This window comes from Lissotriton vulgaris, chromosome 10 (assembly GCF_964263255.1).
Source record: "Lissotriton vulgaris chromosome 10, aLisVul1.2, whole genome shotgun sequence".
Taxonomy (NCBI): domain Eukaryota; kingdom Metazoa; phylum Chordata; class Amphibia; order Caudata; family Salamandridae; genus Lissotriton; species Lissotriton vulgaris.
In genome coordinates, this window is record NC_141698.1 from 71,881,261 (window position 1) to 71,901,963 (window position 20,703).

Consider the following 20,703-nt stretch of genomic DNA (forward strand, 5'->3'; position numbering starts at 1 on the left):
GACCAAGCAAGTCAATGCTGTCTCCGCGTCCTGCTTCAACACCCTCCGAATGCTCAGCAGGATCTTCAAATGGACCCCCCCGACACGGGAAAAAACGTCACCCAGGCCCTTGTCACCAGCAGACTCGACTACGGGAACGCCCTCTACTCGGAAACAAAAACCAAGCTCTTGAGACGACAACAACGAATTCAGAACGCCTCAGCATGACTGATCCTCGACATCCCCTGACGCAGCCACATCACACCCATCCGTCAACAAGAGGATCACCTTCAAACTCCTCATCCATGCACACAAAGCGCTACACAACACCGGACGTACATACCTCAATCACCGACTCAGCTTCCACACCCCCACCCGCAGCCTCCGCTCTGCCAGCCTCGCCCTCGCCTCAGTTCCAGAACGCCTCAGCACGACTCATTCTGGACATCCCCCGTCACAACCACATCTCCGGACACCTGAGAGACCTGCACTGGCTCCCGGTCAACAAGAGAATCACCTTCCGTCTCCTCACCCACGCACACAAAGCCCTGTACAACCAAAGCCCAGGATACCTCAACAGCCGCCTCAATTTCTACGCTCCCAAACGCCAGCTTCGATCGACCGGCCACGCCCTCGCCGCCGTCCCCCGCATCCGAAGAGCCACCACAGGGGGAAGGTCCTTCTCCTACCTCGCCGCCAAGAGCTGGAACTCCCTCCCGACCCACCTCCGCCTGACCCAGGACCACCTCGCCTTCAGGAAGCAGCTCAAGACCTGGCTGTTTGAGCAGTAGCGGACCCCCCCTCCCCAAGCGCCTTGATACCCTCCGGGTGAGTAGCGCGCTATACAAATGCTTGATTGATTGATTGATTGGTTCCTCGTATCCGGAAAACCACCGCCGGCAGCAGATCCTTCTCCTACCTCGCCGCCAAGACCTGGAATGCTCTCCCTACCAGCCTACGACAGACCCAGGACCTGCTGGCCTTCAGAAGACTCCTCAAGACCTGGCTCTTCAATCAGTAGCAGCCCCCCCCCCCCCAGCTCCTTGAGACCCTCACGGGTATGTAGTGCGCTTTAGAAATGCAGTGATTGACTGATTGATTGAAAGGCATTTTTTTCAGAGAATTCAATGGCTCAAGACAATAACATCACTACTGACAACAAAATAGTCAACTTCAGTACAAAAGTACAAATCAATGTTGGGGAGGATGTCATCCTGCATCCTGTTAATACTAAACTGATGTTAACGAATGTGTCTGCTGCAGGAAGTGCTTGACAACCAGTGGGTGCAAAGTCGAGGGTCTATCGAGGATTCCATCTCAATAACTCGTCAGGTGAAGTTGGCAATGTCCTGGTGGGTGGACATACAACATCTTTCCCAGGGCCTCTCATTCATCCTGGTAAGGCCTCACATAGTGATGAAAACAGATGCTTCTCTTGAGGGAGCTCATTTGCAAGATCTGAGATCTGGAAGAAGCTGCCTGTCACTTGAAGCTGAAAATGGTCTTCCTGGATGTTTAGGCTTTCATACCCAGATTACGTAATTCATCTGTGTTGGTTTTAATGGACACCACCACCACCATGTTCTACCTGTCCAAGCAAGAGGGCTTGAGATCAAATGTTCTCTCAGCTTAAGGACAACCGATCTGGGAATGGGTGCTGAACTACATCATCAACTTAAAATTAGAGCATGTCCCAGAAGGGCAGAAAGAACGGGAAGACGCCTAAGCTGGACGGACAAACAATGTCACTAGTGGGGAGCTGAATCAATATCACCTGACCAAAGTTTTCCGGCAATGGGGAACACCCAACGTAGATCTGTTTGCTACCCTGTTAAACAAGAAATGCAATATATTTGCTAGCAGATATCCTCAACCAGGATCCAGAGGAAATGCTTTCAATATGGCATGGACTGGGATGTTTGCATATGCCTTCCGCCTTATCCTCGCATACCCACGATCATCAGGAAGATAAAGCTAGAACTGTGCCGTCTAATTCAAATAGCGCTGGCTTAGTCAAGACAGTAGTGGTACACCGAGCTTCTTTGCCCATCGGACAGCTCTCCTCCCACATTCCTGCCAGCAGATGATTTTTTTTATTGAGCAAGCATCAAGTCCTGCATCCGCAGATCTAATCCTTAATTTGGACCACCTGCCTCCGCACAAAAATGGAGTTCACGTCAATAAATCTGTTGGAAGGCTGCAGAATGATTCTGTGACAAGTTCGAGTGGAAATCTACAAATAAATGTTATACAGCAAAGTTCAAAAGGTTTGGTCTCTCACTCTGTGCATCCTCTCTCTTCAACACCAGTACAAGTGCTTCCTTACTTGTTGCATCTAGCAAAGTCAGGTTTGTCTCCAGATTCAGACGACAGAAAGGAAAACTTTCTTTGTGGTCGAACAGACTCACTAAAAGGTTTACGGAAGGGTTGTTCCAGGCTTTTCTGGTAGTTAAGCTTTCACTGGTGGTCTGGCAACTAATACAGTCTTATCACAATTAATGAAGCTTCCTTTCAAGCAGACTCACAAGGCTTATTTAAAATGTATTTCCTGGAAGGTTGTCTTTCTCTTGGCTATTACCCCCGCATGGAGAATAAGTGAAATTCAGGCTCTCACAATCCGAGAACCATATCTTTAGTTTCGGGGAGAACTAAGTAAATCTGAGAACTAACCCCATTCCAAAGTGCCAACCACTTTTAATGAGCCTTTTGTCTTGCCAACTTTTTTACCTAATCCATCTTTGCTTACGGATAAAGCTCTTCATTCTTTGGTCATTCAAAGATGCCTCAAGTTCTACCTGGACACAACTAAATCCTTCAGAAAATCTGATCAACTATTAGTCTCCTTTGCATCGCCCAGAAAAGGACAAGCCCTCTCTAGGGCCAGTATGGGATGTTGGGTTGCTGCAGTCATCATATTCTGCCATGAAAAAGCAGCAAGGCCACTGTCAACGGAAGTGAAGCCGCATTTCACAAGAAAAGAGGTGGGTTATTCAGCCGTGTTTGCGGGGGTTTCATTCCCTGACATCTGCAGGGCAGCCACATGGTTTAATGCCCATACTTTAATGAACCACTACTGCTTGGACATGAGGCACAAAGCAGCTGTGGCAGTTGGGCAAGCTGTTACCACGCCCGTTTTCATAAGGTATGCATTTTGAAATTTCTTTTTCCTTTCTCTGTCTCTTTTATTGAATGGCCTATGCCATCTTATATGATTAGACAGTCTGCAGATGTTCCAATGTTCTATTTTAAAAATCGCTTTTATGCATTTATGATATATATTGGTACTTGGGGAAAAACATTAGTCAGTGTATCATATTTAAGGTTCTAATGGGTCTCCTGGTGGTAAGGTTGCTAACCCACCTCCTAAACAGATTTGATACTATTTGTTACTCTAATTCAAGCATGCGAATCTATGAAAGATATAATAATGGAGAAAACACAAGTTACATGTAGACTGTGGTTCTCTAGTATTATTATCTTTCATAGATTCACATGCAACCCTCGCTCCTCACCATTATTTTATCTCTTATCCTCCGGGTATTACACTTGTGCTCAAAATCTGAGGTATAGTGGCTCTGCAGTGGACAAGTGCTTCTGGGTCTCTGCTCTGATTGGATGTTTTAAAACAAGGTCAATAGGTTAACAATTTCTATGGTTTTCATTGGGTTTTCCAAGGTCTATCTATTAGGATTCCTTTTCTATTAGTTACCATGACGACGGGGAAGATTCAAGGATGTGAATCTATGAAAGATATCCATCCTGGAGAATCACAGTGTACAAGTAACTGATATTTTATCTGTGTCCTCCCACCAAACAAAGTACTTACTAGACAAAACAATTCTAATCAAGTAGGAGCATCAAACCAAATAATAATAAAAAGCAGTGTGATGAACTGATTACTCATGAAAAGATAGATATGTACACCTAGGTCGCCCTGCATGTCAAGTAAGGGATGTTTGAGTCAGAACTCATCAATAAACAGCACATACCTCACTCTCATGAACGGGTTAAAGGTAAACTCCTCTGCAATAGTGGATGGGATGGTTGGTTCACCGTCATCATATTTTGCCTGCAAAGACATACGGTAAATCATTTAGTTTAATCACAAAATGAGTTACAACAAACAAAATGATTCAGGTGTATTAGTGTCAACAAATGGATTCCAGTGCTCACAGATCTGCCCTCAAATTGAGATGGGAACCTAAATATTTTCATACAAATTCATTGATGCAAGGTAGTAGAGGTAGTAGAGGGCAAATGCCTGCAGTACTTCAAACTTTTATTGAACGTGATTTGAGTGTCAGGACTGTCCAAGCGGCTTATAGCTGGTGCCGTCAGACATTTAGGAGACCTCAAGGAATTCATCATCATACATAAACAGCACAATAATGAAGGGTGGGAAAAGGTTTCTGCTGAGATCACAATAAAACAGAGTTCAGTAATTATCAAAGTAATAGGTTAAGCCTATTGCATGTACGGTTAGGCCATCACCAACATTCCTGGTGCTTGCCTTTCTTAAAAGGTTTGAGAAATCAGAAGAGACTTCAGGAAGTCACATGCAAACACACCAGCGATGCATACAAAAGAACAACAATATTAAAAATCAGCTATGGCCCAGAAGTAAAATAACCAAACGGCATCAAAGACCAACTACAAGCATAAAACAAACAATACATTTTGGCCAGTGAAGACCATCAGCTGCAATCAATGAAGCAAAGAACATCAAATATGAGATACAATGACCCAAAAGGTGGAGAATATTCAATCCCTCTATATTTAACAATTCCCAAAGAAGATATCTTAATACAAGCTATGGCTACTGAAGCAAAATGAAGCTAGGACTAAAGTTTTCCAGCAATGGAATCATTTATAGGATCAAACGCCTGAATTCTGCGTTGTCAGGCTGAGAATCCTTAGCAAGATGTTAGGTCCGATTCTGAAAGCGCTGACAAGCGGCTAAGTAATCAGAAGAGCCTCATGAAAATATGAGACAGGAGGTTGCCTGTGAATCTATGCAATATATTAGGCTGAAGAACTGTAATTAGAAAATAATAGCGTTTTCTTATCCGGCATTTGACCTTTTTTTAGACTGACATACTTGAATTATGACTGACAAAAAGTAACAAATACAGGGAATCGAGGAGATGATGTTCACTTTATTTGAAAAGGTTCTGCAGCAGCGCCTGTCTGTCTCTGATCATGCATGGATTGTCATACAGTGGTGTTGTATCAAACTAGAATAGGTCTTCAAAGTTACAAATATCTGTAAGTGGAACTTCTGCAAAAAGCTGTAGTAAACACCGTCCCCGCGAAAGAATCCACAAATGAAACTCGAAGACTTCAACCAGCTTTAAAAATAGCAATAGGTAATAGAGCATGCAAGAAGGATAAGCCATTGTTTTTTTTTATTTTTGGAAACCTTTATTGTGCAACAAAAGCTTACAGGTACGGGCCCACAACCATGCAGGCCGGCAGCGAAATCGAGTGGTAGCACACTGGACAAATCAAAACAGCTCAGCAGTCCCTGAGACGAGGAAGAGCAATTATCCGATGCATCACATACTGGAGAAAAGGGGGGACCACTGAGTACAGGACAAGTGAGGTTAATTTTGAAAGTTATAGGTAAGAAGGATCAGACGCAGTCACTTCATCGAGAACACATGGCGGGCAATGATCCCAGCGAATCAGCAACAATCTAGGCAATAATTAGAGGATCATCAGAAGAACTTGAGGATAGGAACAAACAGTACAATACATACTGGTCAGTACCCGCCCCATGATCGTGGAACATATTGACTAACGGTAGTGGAGAGACCAACAGCAGAAACAATAAGCAGCGCTACACCTAACCACCAACCTGACCCAAAGGAAAAAGGAAAGAGTAAGAAGAGTCAAGAAAGAAAGGAGAAAAATAAGGCCCATAGAACCAAGACGAAACAAAAGACCCACCCCCAAACCCCCCACCCAGCACGCATGCAGAGGCTATGGCCTACCCCCCCCCCCAGCAGTGTGCCTGTCGCCCAAAAACCGAGTCCCGAAATATAGACTCAGAAAAAGAAAAAGGAAAGGAAAAAGAAGAAAGGGGAAGGGAGAAAAAGGAACTAAAAACTGTCGGGAGAGGAGACATGCAATCAAAACGATCTGCTCCCACCCTCCACCTGTGCACAATTGGAACCCACGAGAAGAGGAAGTCACTGCAAAGTCAAATACAGGAACATGATGAGGAAGCGATCATACTTGTACAATCGAAAGTACGCCATTTAGCCATGCACGAATTAGTAGTCCGCCGAAGCAAGTTATCTCAACCCTGTCCCTGTCTGTCCAGGGCCATAGACACGGAGTGCACATTGAACCAAAAGCGGACGGGCCAGGAGTGAAACGCAAGAAATCCAGGCCACGAAACACGGCACCAGTCATGATGGCCTCGGATTGGACCAGCAAGGAAAAGCAACAGCAACAGCAGGCAACACGAACAGCGCCCCGCTGACCAAGAAGGGGCACTCGCTCCGCTAGGACAGACATCGGATCCCGGCTCAGCAGGGCGAGGCGAACACTCACCGGGAGTCAAGGCAAGGCGGGCCCGGACGGACCCCGGCCGGAGTCCCTCCGTCATTTCCACTCCTTGGAAGCGCTCCCGACAAAACAGAGCAACGGGCATCCAGACCTCCAGACAAGCGACGGCCGTAATCTCGTCAACCTCGGGGAAGGTCCGTGCAGCACAGTTCAGCGGTTGGACCGCACCCGTGGGGGGGCGGCTCAGCGAGCCCGTCAAGAAAATCATCATCCGATCCAGCGGCATTCAACATCATGGCCTTACGCCAGGAACTCAAAGCAGCGAGGACGTCGCCAATCGTAGGATCACCCCTACAGTATTCAGCAAACGTGCCGTGCGACGGGCCAGTGTTCCCGTCGATGACGGGTCTGAGATACAGGGCGCCATCTTGACAACACGGCGAGGCCACTGTACATTCCAGCGCCGATCCGGTGGCCAACGGGGTCCAGCGAGAGCCAGCCGGGGACAGTCAACCGCACCGGTGATGCAGGGAAGCGGGCCACCAAAACATTGGAGGTAGTCGGCGCCTCTGGCCCATGGGCGCCGCCCGCCAAGTCCGGGCGGAGGATTTCAAAATGGCCGGTTGGGAGACAAAGGGGAGACGCGTCTCCCATGCGGTCAACCCCCGTCCGTGGGATGCGGCACCCCGCCACTAGGTCCCACCAGGTCCCCGGACCACCAGTCCCGGTCCGGTCAGTCGCCACCGGTCCAACCGCACAGTGGCCTCTTCGGTCGACCCCTCTCCTCCACCAGGGCCGGCGCAGGGACTTCGTTCCAGTCGGGAGCCGCAGGCAAGTCCAGGCCCGCCCGTCTCGCAGGCTCCGAAGCGAACAAGGGCACAGCTCAGGATCCGCCGCACCCAGGAGCGTCCGGAGCAGATGGTAAGTATCAGCAATCTGTCATGTTTCCATATTTCCTCGAATACATCTTCTCGGGGCAGGATAGGGCACAGGATTAGTAAAACAGGCGAGAAGGTCGACGGAGCCGAGCTACAACGCGGCCATCACGGTCGCGAGCTTGGCTCCTCCCGGATAAGCCATTGTTGAGATTCAAACAATTGGCTCTGTTAATTAGATCAGACCAAGTTCTCATTAATGATGCTACCAAGTTGGGGAGGATGGGTGTTTGACACCTAGGGCCATATTACACATGACTGCGCAGGCGCTAGTTGTCGCGGTGCGCCATAGTATGTTTGTGCTTATGTACGTTTGCATCTGTGCGCTGATACAATATGCGGACAAGCGCAGAAACAGAGCTCAAAGTATGCGCCAACATCATGGTGCATTACAAATCGATCCTCTTTAATGCCATCGGCCATATACTCTGGCGCACAGCGACCACTAGCTCCGGCGCAGTCATGTGTAATACGGCCCCTGGTGGAAAGCTCCCGAAAAGGAGATTTATGATTTCCTTAAACACGAGTTCAACTAATCAATAGTTACTGCTAGGTGGTACGTTGCCAATGGGAAATTCAGATCTGACTCTGGTAGGTGCAAGTGGTTGGGAAGCAGTTCATAAAGCTTGATTGAAAAAGGAGTAAAGCTCTATCAGCATGCTCAAATGCAAAGTATTTCCCGCTTCAAGACACAGATGTTTATCCTGCCCTTGATACACTCAAGATGGGTCTGCAGCTTTATGGAATGGCTTAAGAGACACACTCTATGCCCATAGTCACCAGACTGTTTCATAGTGCAGTGTTTATTCGCCGTCACTGGTCAAGAGCTGAAGAGTCTTGAAGGTTAATGGTCTGGGACATTGTCAGCAATGATGAAATAGACTCCAAGGGAACCAGTTGCTCCAAGGATAGGAGAAAAAGCTCTGTGTACCAGTACTGGCGAGGCCAGGACGGTGATATTAGGATAAATTTGTAGTGTTCAGTTTTTAACTTCCGGAGAAGTCTTGGGATCAGAGGAATGGGGGGTGGGGGGTGGGTTAGCCAAAGGCGCCTGACCATGTGATCAAAAACGCATTCCGCAAGGAGCCCGGATGGTGATGCCAGCTTGCGACGAACCAGCATTTTCTGTTCTCTGGTGTAGCAAAGAGATCAATGGACGTCTGCCCCATAGTCAGAAAATGTCATCCATTGTCCTCTGGTCCAGCTCCCACTAGTGGCAGACTGACTTTAGTCTGCTTATGTGTCCGCCGTCTTGTTGAGACACCCTGGGAAATGCTCCGCCTTCAGTGAGACCCCATGTAGAATCGCCCATTCCTTGATAGTTTGAGCTTCCACAGACAGCAGACTGGATCGCGTGCCGCCTTGTTAGTTAAAATATAAAATGGCTGTGGTATTGCCTGTTCTTATTAGAACTGACTAATTCTTTATTCTCGGGCGAAAAGCCTGTAAGGCTAGACAAATTGCTGTGAGCTCTAGCAGACTGATGTGCAAAAGACAATGGTGATGATGTAGCCATCGACCGCTTATCTGGAGGTCCTGTAAAAACCGCTCCACAGCCCTCCAGAGATGCATCCGTTGTAATAATCCGAGGAGCTGGGGTGACCATTAAGGAGAGACCCTGGGAAATGTTCTCCTTGTAAATCCACCATGAAGCAGCATCTTCATTGGCGCAGTGATAGTGATCATGTCCCCGAAAGATCCTTCTACCTGACACCACTGTAAGTCCAGTTGCTCCTGGAGAGGACGCATACGTAGCCTGCAGTGAGGAATTAAGAGGAATGCTGGATGAAATGGATCCCAGAAGGGACTTGTAGAGTGGAACTGAAAGGACCTTCTTTTTAGAAGTAGATGGGCCATCGACATCAATTTGCCTTGCCTTTCTAGTGATGGAAATGCCTTGTTCAGAGACGTGTCCAATATGGCACTCAGGAATTTGGACATACACAAGTTTGACTTTTCTCTGTTGAGGGTAAGACCTAGACTCTTGAACAACGTTATACAAGCTGCCACCGATATCTTGGCTGCAGCCTTGGAAGGAGCCTTTAGCAACCAGTCGTCCAGGTTTGGGAACACCTGGTGCTGCGGTTTCCTTAGAAAAGCCACTACAGGAGCCAGCATCTTTGTAAAGATTCTTGGTGCCGATCTGAGGCCGAAGGGGAGTATCCTGAATTGAAAGTGGCTCTTTGCTAGTGTAAAGCGAAGGAACTTCCTGTGCGATGGATGTATCGGAACGAGAAAATATGCATCCTCTAGGTCCAAAAGAGCAAGGAAATCTCCTGAATTTAGAAGTCGAAGTATGTCCTGTAAGGCGATAATTCGGAACGACTGCTTGATGAGATCGGTATTGAGCTGTTTCTGATCTAGAATAGGGGGCCACCTTTCGACACTTTCGAACTAGAAAGAAACTAGAGTAGAAACCCGCTCCTCTTTGGGGTAAAGGGACCGGTTCTATCGTCCCTTTCTGCAGCATTTGTTGGACTTCTAGGCACAGGAGATAGAGATGGTTTGTTATGCTGGAGCAAGGGGGGTTTGGTTGGAGGAGGATGAACAAATTCCAACGTATGGCCAAATTGGACTATGTTGAGCACCCAACAATGTGATGTTATCCGTTGCCAATTTTGGAAGTAGAGGGAGATCCTGCCCCCCACAGGTGTTTGATGAGGGGGAGGAACAGTAGTCAGACCCTGCAAGCCGCTATGGACGTCTAGAGGAATCCTTCCCCTAGCGTGCCAATTTTGAATATGTTGCGGACTGACTCTGCCGCTGGTTGTACTAAGGGCGGAGAGACTGCTTGGCAGGTGTATATGAGGAGTACCTATATTGCTGGTACCCTCCTTTGTATGAAGGAAGACCTCTACACCTTGCTCCCCGAAAAGGGACCTTACGGTACTGAAGCGTACCTAACGACCTCGCTATGTCTGTGTCTTTCTTAATGTCTTGGAGAACATTATCTAAATATTTTCCGAAGAGCGCCTCTCCATGGAATGGAAGGTCTAATATTTAGTTCTGGACCTCACGTCTAAACGACGTTGCTCGAAGCCATCCCTGGCGACAAAGGACCGCTGCTCCTGCCAGGGAACGGAAAGTGGTTGTAGTAATATCCATTGCGCAATCAATCACCTCTGAGGAGGCTCTCTCTCCTTCCTGGAGGATCTTTTCAGCTTCGGCCTTGCTGTCTTCAGGCAGTTGGTGGAGGTAAGGAGATCACACCACATCTGGCGGTCGTAACGGCCCAAAATGGCTAAAGCGTTAGCTGCTTTGACGAGCAGGCTTGACATTGAGGAAAACCCCTTGCCAGCATTGTCCAAGCGTCCGCCTTCTTTGTCCCGAGGTGTAGTTAGAGAAGCTGCCAGATTTTTTTTCTTCCGCTGCGCTGCCTGTGATATGCCTGAGTCAGGTTTTGGCTGACTCACAAGGCAAGCCGGGCTAACCTCCGGGGCTTTATATTTCTTTTCCAATCGACCAAGCACCTGAACCACAGTGGCTGTGGTCTTCATGACTGTAAGACCCTCTTCCCACACAAGCTTGACAATGGGAATGGTTCTTACAGATTTTCTAAAGGGTTCCTTAAAGTCATATAAGAAACACTCAGACTGCACAGAAGGCATAGGCATATTGAACCTGTTGGCTGCCTTTTCCATTAGTTTGTGGAAACCACCTACGTCCCCAGGTGGAGAATCTACGGGAACCGGTGAAGGGGTAGAAGGAGTAGGAATAATATAATCATCCCATTCCATACGTGGGTCTGGGAGATCTGTAACTCCTTGGTCGTCATTCCGAGGTATCATCTGAATAACCAAATGGACCTTCCTCATCAGAATGAACGTCGCCGACCGTTGTCACTGCTGACACAGCATCTGTTGTCGCCCCCGTTGTCAATGGAGGTTGAACCGTGGACGTTGAAAGCAAGAAAGCTCTCGGTGATGATCCAGTCGTCGAAGCCGGAGTGAGCTGAGGAGACTGTACCTTTTCGCTCCACGTTGAGAGTTTCTTCGTCGACAGCTTCGTCGACGGTGGAATGTTTTTTGCCTTTTTTCCCTCAGTAGGAACAGAGGAGGGTTTTTCGAAGACTTTTCTTCCCTCAGGAGGAGATACAGAGCTCGACATTCTCACTGTACTCACTACTGTTGTAAGTGCTTTCCTCTCTTCTTCACCTCGGTGAGGAGATTTATTTGGACTAAGCCTGTCAGATCCATGGGAGGTCTTTTTAGAGGCTGTCCCAGGACTGTCCTCTGAAGAAGGGTCAGATCTACCCCTTTTCAAAGATCTCCTTGAAGACGAAGCAGATTAGGTCTCATCACTATCGTCACTAAAGACCGTCTCTCTCCTGGATTTTAGCTTCTTGTGTCTACTCCGTGTGGGACTGACTCCTCCCACACATTGGAATGGCTTTTGCGTGTGTCTTTTAATAATGAAAGCACTCAAATGGCTAAAGGCGGGTGCATTTCCCACCTCTTTTGTAATGTTCACTCCCACAGTGTTTTGCCTGCGGGAGCGAGCAGTAGCGCGCAGGTTGGCAGCTACATTCCTCATGGGTCAGGATACTATCTGTAATGTTCACTCTCACTACGTTTTGCCTGCGGGAACGAGCAGCGGCGTACAGGGTGGCTGCTGCATTACAACTGCCGGGGCTTTTATAAGGCAGCAGCTTAAGACAACATACTTCTTTTTTTAGCCTGCCTAACATTCAGCACACAACTTGTGTTAATGGGAAGTGAATGTGCTTTCAATGACAAAACTTCTAATTGTACGAGCTTGAAAACCAGGTTCCATTCTCAAATGTTGCTCAATTGGGTGTAATTTTAGACAAAGCATTTAATTTCCCTACGCGCAGTAAAAATACAGTTGTCCTTGACTGCAGATATATTATTTCTGTTGATTATTAGGTGCTGCTGCTGAGCACCAGAAACGACCAGCTCATATTTAGCACTGCACTTTCCCTATGTTTAAAACACCACTATATAATATAAAGCACTCAACCTACATTCAATAGTAATTTCACTATTAAAACACGGCGCACAACCTGGGTCAATATGAATGGAATGTGCTTTAAAGGACAAAACTTCTGGCTCCAGTCGCACTCCAAATGCTTAATTTGTAACCTTACAACTGCCGGGGCTTTTATTAGGCAGCAGCTTCGGGCAATATTCTTCTTTTTTTACCCTGCCTAACAGGCAGCACACAACTTGTGTTAATGGGAAGTGAATGTGCTTTCAAGGAGAAAACGTCTAACTGTATGAGCTCGGTAACCAGGTTCCATTCTCAAATATTGCTCAATAGGGTGTGATTTTGGACAAAGCATTTAATTTCCCCACACACAGTAAAAATAGAGGTGTCTTGGACTGTTGATTAGTAGGTGCTGCTGTTTAGCACCAGAAACAACCAGCTCATATTTAGCACAGCACTTTCCCTATGTTTAAAATACCACTACATATATAAAGCATGGTTTTAGTGTTATATTTTGAACAAATCACAATCTCCCTAGATTTTTTCAAGTGGAACATAACAATGTTGTGTAGAAGGCTGAATTAGGTGGTCTGTTTTTTTTGCCGCATCAAGCTAACAGCATACATTGCATCTTTAATGGGCTACACAACTTTTTAATTAAAGTCCTGCTTTAACTTTATGGTAGGTTCATGGTTTTTATTTTACTAAGTTAAATGCATTGTTGTGGCTTAATGTACTATATTTTTGTAAGCTTCTGACAAAGACAAAAACATATGTACAGATATTTAAAGCAAAACAAGCTTGAGTTGTATTTAGGCAGCAGCTTTAGCCACGTACTTTTTAGGTTTCGCCTGCGAAGAGATGCGCTCTGCGCATCTTTTCGGCGCAGGCGAAATCCTGTTGAGATCTGTAGTGTGGCTTGGTTCGGCCCTCGTCCTTGATTGGCTGGCTCCGTAAACGGAGCCTTGCCATTGGACGAGGGGCCTGTCCGTCAATGCCGGACCAGACACGGGGGCGTTCCCGACATTCTTTGGCTTTTGCCGACGTCACGGGACGCCGGGAACGCCCCCGTGTCTGGTCCGGCCGGGCCGTGCTTGCTGCTGTCCTGGGCATGCTTTTCCCCCGGCACGTTTCCCGCCTCCCTCCCGCCGTTCGTGTTCTCTCCCGCCCCCCTCCCCCCTCACGCCCCCTGTGTCCTCTCCCGCCCCCTCCCGCCGTCCGTTTTAATTTATATTCACTCAATGTACACTTTTCTGCCGCCTCCCGCCGTTCGTGTTCTCTCCCGCCCCCCTCCCCCCTCACGCCCCCTGTGTCCTCTCCCGCCCCCTCCCGCCGTCCGTTTTAATTTATATTCACTCAATGTACACTTATCTGCCGCCTCCCGCCGTTCGTGTTCTCTCCCGCCCCCCTCCCCCCTCACGCCCCCTGTGTCCTCTCCCGCCCCCTCCCGCCGTCCGTTTTAATTTATATTCACTCAATGTACACTTATCTGCCGGGATCCACCATTCTCGGTCTTACTTTGCGTGCTAATTACCCTTGTTTCAGATGTGTTCATGCATTTCCACCCATATATTTTTAGCTGCCTACATATAATGTTGTATTTCTTTTTTGCTAGGCATACACCATGCTCCACTGTACGCTTTTCCTTACAGCGTTTGGAATGGAGTCTAGGAACTCCCGCCCGCCCCCCTCGTCCTCTCCCGCCCCCCCCTGTCCTCACAAACATATATTGGTATCCCGTCCCGCCCGGGGGTTTCTTCAGCCGGCCGGCCAATCCCAGCGCGGCCGGCCGGAAGTGCCCGCCCCCCCCCCCCCCGCCGCCCAGCGCGAGAAGAGGAGCCACGGCGAGCGCTGGAAGTCTGCGCTGCTCATGGAAAACAAGCTTCCCCACTCGGGTAACTGCTGGAAGTGAAGGTAGGCACATCGGGCATGAGTGTGTGTGGGGCTTCAGAATTGGCACTTTCCCCTGTATGACGAGCACTGCTAAAAACACCAGCATACGGACCTGGAACCCTTGGAAAGCTGCAGTTTCTAATAGAAAGCACAAGCCCGAGTCTAGGAACTCGGCAGCACCCTCCCCCGAACCACAATCCGCCCCCCTCCACAACTATGTAACACCCGAGATGTCACAACACAGCTCAATAAATCCCACTGCACGTATATTCCGTGGCCGCGTGGACAATGCCACCTTTTCATACCCACATCTGCACATATCCCATTCCCCCAGCAGAGCCAGCGAGGGAACCAAGCCACCAGGGGCTGCGTCCGTGCACTCCCTGCTCCTCCCAGAGCACCTTTCCCTCTAGAACTATGAAACATCAGAAAGGGTTTCTGGCCACCCCAGGCCTGGCGTGTCTTACCCTTTCTGCCGAAAGCAAAAATCTCTACGGTGAACCCCGATTTTCTGGAACCATATACCACGGCCTCAAGTGACAAGCTCTGCCATGCGCCCTTTCCTCTACCCTCCCAACTCTTACAGTTTTTCTCCTCCACAGGCTGAGATTTCTTTTAAGTATTATTCCCCTCACCCATGGCCCAGGTCTTACCCCCCAGTCATGTCGCATCTCGATTCGAGGCTCTATCTCACGCCCCTTCCCGGTGCTAGAAACCCTTCTAAAGGATGCCCCCATCCGAAGCTCTATTTATCCACTGCCCCCAGAGAGATCCCAACTTTGTAACATAGCGCTTTGTTTCTTATTTGGCTAGACTGTGTAACATAGCGCTTTGTTTTCTATTTAATTAGATTGTGTAACATAGCGCTTACTTTTGTATTTAGTTAGACCATGTAACATAGCGCTTTGTTTTGTATTTAGTTGGACTTTGTAACATAGCGCTTTGTTTTGTAGTTAGTTAGACTGTGTAACATAGCGCTTGCAAGGCTGTGCCTCTCACGCTGACCCGTGTGAGTACCTACCGACCCAGGGGGGAGCGTCAGCTCTGCTGTTGGTGACGTCTACTTGCCCCTCTCTCTCACAAGGTACACAGTCTACTCCCCTCTCTCTGCGTCTCTTCTCTCCCTCTCTAGCTCTTCATCTCTCTTATTCTGCCTGTTTCCTGCTCGCTCGCTCTCGTGCTCCCTCTCTTTCGGTCTCTCTTTCACATTGTCTCGCTCCTGCTCTAGATGTGTGTCTCTCTCTTACTCTCACCCCTTTCCATTCTGCTTTTTCTCCTTTCTCTTTAGCTCTTCTTTTTTTCGTTCTCACTTTATCTCCCCTCTCACTTCATTGCTATTTCTCCTTCTTTCTTTTTCTTACTCTCTCCATCCCTTCCTCTCCCTCCCTAACTCTTTTCTTCCCTCCCTTCGTCTCCCCCTCTCTCTCCCTCCCTCCTTCCTCTCTCCCTCCCAGCCTCCCTCCCTGCCTCTCTTTGTCCCTCCTACTCATCATCCCTCCCTCCTTTCCTCTCTCGCTCCCTTTCTTACAGTCAGTGCTATTGTGAAATGTCAGTGCTTCGTGGGGGGTCTAGCTTAAACTGCATTTCTGGTCGGACCCTTTCTTAGCATTCCTTTCTCTTTTTCACGGGTGATTTTAATGTCAGATTCGTTTTCCTTAAACAATTTGTTTTGACTTTGGCTAGAGTGTGTAACATAGCGCTTTGTTGTGTATGTAGTTGAACTTTGTAACATAGCGCTTGGTTTCTTATTTGGCTAGACTGTGTAACATAACGCTTTGTTTTCTATTTAATTAGATTGTGTAACATAGCGCTTACTTTTGTATTTAGTTAGACCATGTAACATAGCGCTTTGTTTTGTATTTAGTTGGACTTTGTAACATAGCGCTTTGTTTTGTAGTTAGTTAGACTGTAACATAGCGCTTGCAAGGCTGTGCCTCTCACGCTGACCCGTGTGAGTACCTACCGACCCAGGGGGGAGCGTCAGCTCTGCTGTTGGTGACGTCTACTTGCCCCTCTCTCTCACAAGGTACACAGTCTACTCCCCTCTCTCTGCGTCTCTTCTCTCCCTCTCTAGCTCTTCATCTCTCTTATTTTGCCTGTTTCCTGCTCGCTCGCTCTCGTGCTCCCTCTCTTTCGGTCTCTCACATTGTCTCGCTCCTGCTCTACATGTGTGTCTCTCTCTCTCTTACTCTCACCCCTTTCCATTCTGCTTTTTCTCCTTTCTCTTTAGCTCTTGTTCTTTTTTTCGTTCTCACTTTATCTCCCCTCTCACTTCATTGCTATTTCTCCTTCTTTCTTTTTCTTAATCTCTCTCCATCCCTTCCTCTCCCTCCCTAACTCTTTTCTTCCCTCCCTTCGTCTCCCCCTCTCTCCCTCCCTCCTTCCTCTCTCCCTCCCTGACTCTCTTTGTCCCTCCTACTCATCATCCCTCCCTCCTTTCCTCTCTCGCTCCCTTTCTTCCTCCCTCCCTCTCCCTCCCCTCCCTCCTTTCCTCCCTCCGTCCCTCTTTTCTTCCATTCCTCTCTCCAGTCCCCCTCTCTCAACACCTCCCTCCCTCTCCACCTCCCACCCCACCTCACTCCCTCACTACCTCTCTCCATCCCTCCCTCTCTCCGTCCGTCCCTCTCTCTACCACCCTTCGTCTCTCTACCTTCCTCCGTCCATCCCTCTCTCCCTCCCTGCCTTCCTCTCTCCCTCCCTCTCTGTCCCGCCCCCTCCCTCTCTGTCCCTCCCTCTCTCTCCCTCGCTGCCTCCCTCTCTCCCCCTCGCTGCCTTCCTCTCTCCCCCGTCCCTCCCTCTCTCCCCCGTCCCTCTCTCTCTCCCTCCCTCGTCTCTCTCCCTCCCTCCCTCTCTCCATCTCTCCCTCTACCTCCCCCCTTCCCTCTCTCCCTGCCTCTCTCCCTGCCTCTCTCCCCCCTGCCTCCCTTCCTCTCTTCCTCCCTCACACTCTCCGCACCCCCCTCTCTGTACCCCCTCTCTCCCTCTCGCTCTCCCTCTCTCCCTCCCTCTCTCTCCCCCTCTCCCCCTCTCTCCATCTCTCCCTCCGCCCCCCCCTCTCTCCCCTGCCCCCCTCCCTTCCTCTCTTCTTCCCTCACACTCTCCGTACCCCCTCTCTCCCTACCTCTCTTCCTCACTCTTTTGCTCTCATTCGCTTTCACCCTCTGTGTCTCGGAGACTCCCTCATGCTATCGGTCCATAAGCCTGAAGACTACTTAAGGAAGCCTGGGACCCACAATTCCCTGGAGCTCGAGGGGGATCAGTACCACTGAACCCCCTGAGATGTGAAACCGAACCCACTGCACCCTCTTATGTGTGAGCTGCTGCTATGTTACGATATTCTAAATACACCTCACTGTCTCCGAATATTACATATAAACACACATTTTGAATTTGGACGAGTGCCCCTGTGCACTGTCAGTGATCTGGCCAAAGAGGGCACGAACTACCTGAAACTGGATCATAAATCCAAGATGTTCCAAACATGGTCCCCAAAAATACGTTTGGCCCAGAGCCCCCAAAATCCTTAAAATGTCCCTGATGACAGCGCTGTAGTGATGGACTTCCATTCCTGGAACGTGCCAAACCTGGACCATAGGGCATCCCGACTGACCATACATCCTCCTCCCGGTGACGGGATCAAGTTCCTTCATAGCTCATCCTGCAAAGTGGTTCACTTCAAGGCGTTCAGGTGCGTTCATTGTGTCTGGTGGTTTTGAAAAGCGCCAGATTAGGAATATTGGGGTTTTAAGCGTTGTACAATACAGCGCCCCTACATTCAAATCACACAAGGTCAGGTAGGTGAAAGGAGAGATGAGACTTCATGCCCATTCAATCCACAGGGTTTATTCTAATACTGGCAGCGGGAGGAGCTTGTGTACCAATTACATAGATGCCGCCAAAAGGGAACAAGCATTTACAATGCAATGGTCTCGGCATTCTTAAAGTTAGAGCTATTGGCATTGCTCATGACATTATTTTTATTTATGCTTTTGTTTTTAAAACATAAATAAATGGCATTGTCATTTACAATGCCTATAGCAGGTCATAAGCCTCCTTTTGTTGGAGTCTCCTGGCTGTCAGCAGTCAGGAGCCTCACACCTGATGCAAATGGAGCGGAGGGCTCTGTGCGTGTGTTTGGGGAGCTCTTTGCGTGTGTGTGGGGGGCTCTTGTGTGTGGGGGGCTCTTGTGTGTGTGGGGGGCTCTTGTGTGTGTGGGGGGCTCTTGTGTGTGTGGGGGGCTCTTGTGTGTGTGGGGGGCTCTTGTGTGTGTGGGGGGCTCTTGTGTGTGTGGGGGGCTCTTGTGTGTGTGTGGGGGGCTCTTGTGTGTGTGTGGGGGGCTCTTGTGTGTGTGTGGGGGGCTCTTGTGTGTGTGTGGGGGGCTCTTGCGTGTGGGGGGCTCTTGCGTGTGTGTGGGGGGCTCTTGCGTGTGGGGGAATACTGCGTGTGCGTGGGGGGCTCTTGTGTCTGTGGGGGGCTCTTGCGTGTGTGGGGGCTTTTGCGTGTGTGGGGGTCTATTGCATGTGTGGGGGTCTATTGCATGTGTGGGGGTCTATTGCATGTGTGGGGGGCTCTTGCGTGTGTGTGGGGGGCTCTTGCGTGTGTGTGTGTGTGGGGGGGGCTCTTGCGTGTGTGTGTGTGGGGGGGGGGCTCTTGTGTGTGTGTGTGGGGGGGGCTCTTGCGTGTGTGTGTGGGGGGGCTCTTGTGTGGTGTGTGGGGGGGCTCTTGTGTGGTGTGTGTGTGGGCCTCGTGTGTGTGTGGGGGGCTCTTGTGTGTGTGTGGGGCTCTTGTGTGGGTGTGTGTGTGTGCAAATGCAATACGTCTCGCATTTGCGACAGAGTAAGCTATTGGCATTGTAAATGACAATGCCATATATTTATCTGTTTTCAAAACCAACACATAAATAAAAAGTTTGTCATTTACAATGCCAATAGCTCTAACTTTTCCGAAGGCGAAACCGTTGCATTGTAAATGCTTGTTCCCCCCTGAATTTATCATCCCGTTGTTTTCTGTAGGTTACTGATCTGCATCTCACAGATGCTGTAGACGAAAAGATTACAATCTTTACAACAAGGCTTCTTTTCACTTCATTAGCCCCTCCTGGTTTCCTTTCGCAACTGAAGGACACATGCTAAGTTTTCACACAACAGCAGACGTGTAGGCTCCTTTTTTCCAGAACAAACGCCAATACACTAGAATTTATTCACACTGCTACACATGGCAGAGTAAAAACAACATTTTTGGGCTGCACCTATGTAACTTTAAACTTATACTCCAGCTTTACTGTACATTTATAGCTTTTATTTAAACTAGGCAGATACCCTTGCGTTGGCTCAACTCAACATATTTTAATGTCCTTCGGTAAAATAAACAAGCATTTGAAAAGCAATAGGTCTCGCATTTACGGGAGTGAGCTATTAATATTGCAAATATCAATGCCTTTTATTTTTGTTTTCGTTTTTGAAACATAAATAAAAGGCATTGTAATTTAAAATCGCAATAGCTTAAACTTGCGTAAACCTGAGACCTATTGCATTGCAAATGCTTGTTTCTCCTTTTCTGCCATGAGGAACAGAGGAAACAAAATCGAAGCTGTACAGTGGTGGAGAAAAATAGTTGAAAAATCTCTCAAGAATAATGGAATAAGGAAACAAATTAGAGCTCAGTGGACACTCCCTAGCACATCGTGAAGTAAAAAATCTGAGGTTCTCTCAGGAGGGTTCTAGAGGGTGATTCCGCATACCATTATTCCGCAAGTCAGAACAACGACTTGCTGAGGGGGGCGCTGGATGTTGGAATAGTATAATTTACTATTGCAACTCCAGTCAGTGGGGACAATAGGAAAGGTGTTGGATTTTAAATCTAACAGATCCCAATCCCCCCCCCCCATCCCCCCCCCCCTCCCCGGCAAGTCGTTGTTCCGACTTGCGGAGTAATGGTATGCAGAATCACAACGCGGTTGTCGCAACGACCGCGTTGTGATTCCCTGCGGGAGAAAGATTCGTGGTGAACGTTGTCTACCGCTAACACTAAATGCACGCATCACAAACATCACCTACCATCAAATTAGCAAAAGAGCATACAGTAGCTAGAAACAAATAAGTTAACATCCAACATGATCAACTGAATATTAATAAATATCACTACATTTTTATAATAATCACGGTTGACCTTACCTTTGCCCAGGCCAGTTTTCGCTTTATGGAATCATTATTAGGCTCCACATGATGTGCAAATTTTAAATTATTAATTGTGTACTCATGTCCACAATAAACTCTCTAAAGACAGAAATACGGAGAAGAAATTAGCTTTGTGAAAATAAAACAATTCAAATTAAGACAGTAATACATAGTCTTATTTTCTAAATACAATCTGTGTAAAATATCTTTGTTGGAAGATTTAACAGGGGTGAAGAGGTTCTAGTATCAGTGAGTTAGTG

The 20,703-nt window shown here is 48.2% G+C and overlaps 1 protein-coding gene across 7 annotated transcripts in view; it reads right to left on the bottom strand.

Moving 5' to 3' along the window:
• LOC147684688 (hydroxyacylglutathione hydrolase, mitochondrial) overlaps window positions 1–20,703 on the bottom strand; it is a 699,222-nt gene that overhangs the window by 244,650 nt on the left and 433,869 nt on the right. For all 7 annotated transcript variants that reach the window (XM_086940518.1, XM_086940519.1, XM_086940522.1 and 4 more), the window contains 2 exons: window positions 20,441–20,542; window positions 3,969–4,048 (listed from right to left, as the gene is read on the bottom strand). In XM_086940518.1, coding sequence (XP_086796644.1) covers window positions 3,969–4,048; window positions 20,441–20,542 — 182 coding nt within the window. The remainder of the gene's footprint in view (window positions 1–3,968; window positions 4,049–20,440; window positions 20,543–20,703) is intronic.